At 38.5% G+C, this 2,500-nt stretch overlaps 1 protein-coding gene across 1 annotated transcript in view; it reads right to left on the reverse strand.

Moving 5' to 3' along the window:
- LOC135094873 (ras-related protein Rap-1b-like) overlaps positions 1 to 2,500 on the reverse strand; it is a 19,090-nt gene that overhangs the window by 4,338 nt on the left and 12,252 nt on the right. The window contains exon 5 of the mRNA XM_063995348.1: positions 331 to 397. Coding sequence (XP_063851418.1) covers positions 331 to 397 — 67 coding nt within the window. The remainder of the gene's footprint in view (positions 1 to 330; positions 398 to 2,500) is intronic.

Consider the following 2,500-nt stretch of genomic DNA (forward strand, 5'->3'; position numbering starts at 1 on the left):
GTTTGTGGTTCTCGTCTTATATATTCGTGTGTTTGTTTGTTTATTCTACCTGTTCCTTTCTTGTGTGTGTGTGTGTGTGTGTGTGTGAGAAGGCAAATTATAGTGCTATCAGTTTTTCAGTTATGTAGTTAAGCATTTTCAACGTAATAGTAGTGGTAGTAGTAGTAGTAGTAGTAGTAGTAGTAGAATAACATTATTATTAGTTACAGTACAAACAGCAAGGAGAATAATTATAATTTGATCAGGTAGGCGATAATTGAAATACAGGTTAATTAGTCCTCCTCCTCCTCCTCCTCCTCCACCTCCTCCTCCTTAACCACCATCACTAACCCTCTCACCTCACTGACGTAGGAAGACCCGTGCTTGGGGGGGGGAGGGGTAGGGTGGGGAGGGTTACCTGAAAGAGCCAGGTGTAAGTCAATTAAGGTGTGCAGTGGTGTGTGATATTTATAGACCAGGTAGAGAGGTGGACCTTCCTGACGTCATGTGTGTGTGTGTGTGTGTGTGTGTGTGTGTGTGTGTGTGTGTGTGTGTGTGTGTGTGTGTGTGTGTGTGTTGCCAGGAGACCAGCGTTTTCATCTTAAATTACGTAGAACTAACTCTCTCTCTCTCTCTCTCTCTCTCTCTCTCTCTCTCTCTCTCTCTCTCTCTCCTCTCTCTCTCTCTCTCTCTCTCTCTCTCTCTCTCTCTCTCTCTCTCTCTCAAGTTCTTTCAATCTTCTTTCCTTTTGTTGTTGTTGTTGCCTTGTTTGTTGTTGTTGTTGTTGTTGTTGTTGTTGTTGTTGTTGTTGTTGTTGTTGTTGTTGTTGTTGTTGTCATTGTTGTCTTTGTTGTTGTTGTCTTGTTTGTTGTTGTCTTGTTTTGTTGTTGTCTTTTTTGTTGTTGTTGTTGTTGTCTGTTGTTGTTGTTGTTGTTGTTGTTGTTGTTGTCTGTTTGTCCGTTGTTTGTTGTTGTCGTTGTTGTCTTTGTTGTTGTCTTGTTTGTTGTTGTTGTTGTTGTTGTTGTTGGGAACGGCAGGGTGGTGACTCATCATCTTTAAACCTTCAGATCAGATGGAATAACATAACATCTCTTCCCAATCCTACTGAATTTTATCCCTGAGCTAAACGTAACCTTTGACCTCGGCCTAACCCAACTTGACCTTAACCTAACATTACTTTCACCCTTTCTTCTGCCATGGTCTTTGGTTAACTGAGGTCACTGCAACGATATTGTTTTATGTAAGATGAGTACTGGGTCAAGGGTGTCAAAATTAGTACAAGAAAGTCCTGCTAGTGTTAATGGTAAGAGGGTGAGAGTCTTGAAAATTTTTGAGAATACGTATCTTGAAACTTTATTTGATTCACGTTAAGAAACAAGGGCATGGATAAGGATTTCGTCTTTGCTAAGCTACTGAAAGATAATTTTTGAGACTAGTGAGGAAATTTAGTCTTTTAAAAGCTGTAGATGGCTATGATAAACTTATTAGCAGAGAAAGGATTAACTAAACAGAACCTAACCTTACCTAGCGTTTCCAAACCTTTACTTAATCCTTACCAAACCTAACCTAACCTAACCTAACCTAAACTAACCTAACCTAACCTAACCTAACTTAAACCTAACCAAACCTCACCTAAACCTAACCTAACCCAACCTAACCTAACCTCACCTAACTTAACCTAACCTAACCTAACCTAACCTAACCAAACCTCACCTAACCTAACCTAACCTAACCTAACCTAACCTAACCTAACCAAACCTCACGTAACCTAACCTAACCTAACCTAACTTACCCAGACCTTAACCTAACCTAACCTAACCTTCCCAACCTTAACCTAACCTAACCTAACCTTCCCAACCTTAACCTAAGCTAACCTAACCTGACTTATCCTTACCAAACCAAACCAAACCAAACCTAATTCAACCTAACTAAACACAAATCAACCTAATCTAACCTAACCTAACCTGTAGGAACCAGTTTAATGAATAGTTTAGTGTACCATATTTTCGTTCAAAACATTTTTCTTCCTTACGAGAAAATACACTTGACTCTCGTTTTCGTTACGCCTGGTTTTCTTACGTTTGGGAAATAATTAATAAATGCCAGTAATATTCCTCTTTTATTATTATTATTATTATTACTACTATTATTATTATTATCATTATTACTATTATTCGTTTATATAAAGCCGTCAACATGGTATATATACACACAAACAAGCTTATTCATAGGTGGTAGTAACGGTGGTAGTGGTAATACAAATAGTAGTGGTATAAGTAGTAGTAGTAGTAGTAGTAGTAGTAGTAGTAGTAGTAGTAGTAGTATGTACATCTTATACATACGAGCATACATACATGGCTTCAATTCTAATAATCTGCACTTTTTGATGTGTGTGTGTGTGTGTGTGTGTGTGTGTGTCTGTCTGTCTGTGTGAGTAGAGAGAGAGAGAGAGAGAGAGAGAGAGAGAGAGAGAGAGAGAGAGAGAGAGAGAGAGAGAGAGAGAAAGAGATATTCTAATAAT

Source organism: Scylla paramamosain, chromosome 47 (genome assembly GCF_035594125.1).
Source record: "Scylla paramamosain isolate STU-SP2022 chromosome 47, ASM3559412v1, whole genome shotgun sequence".
Taxonomy (NCBI): Eukaryota; Metazoa; Arthropoda; class Malacostraca; order Decapoda; family Portunidae; genus Scylla; species Scylla paramamosain.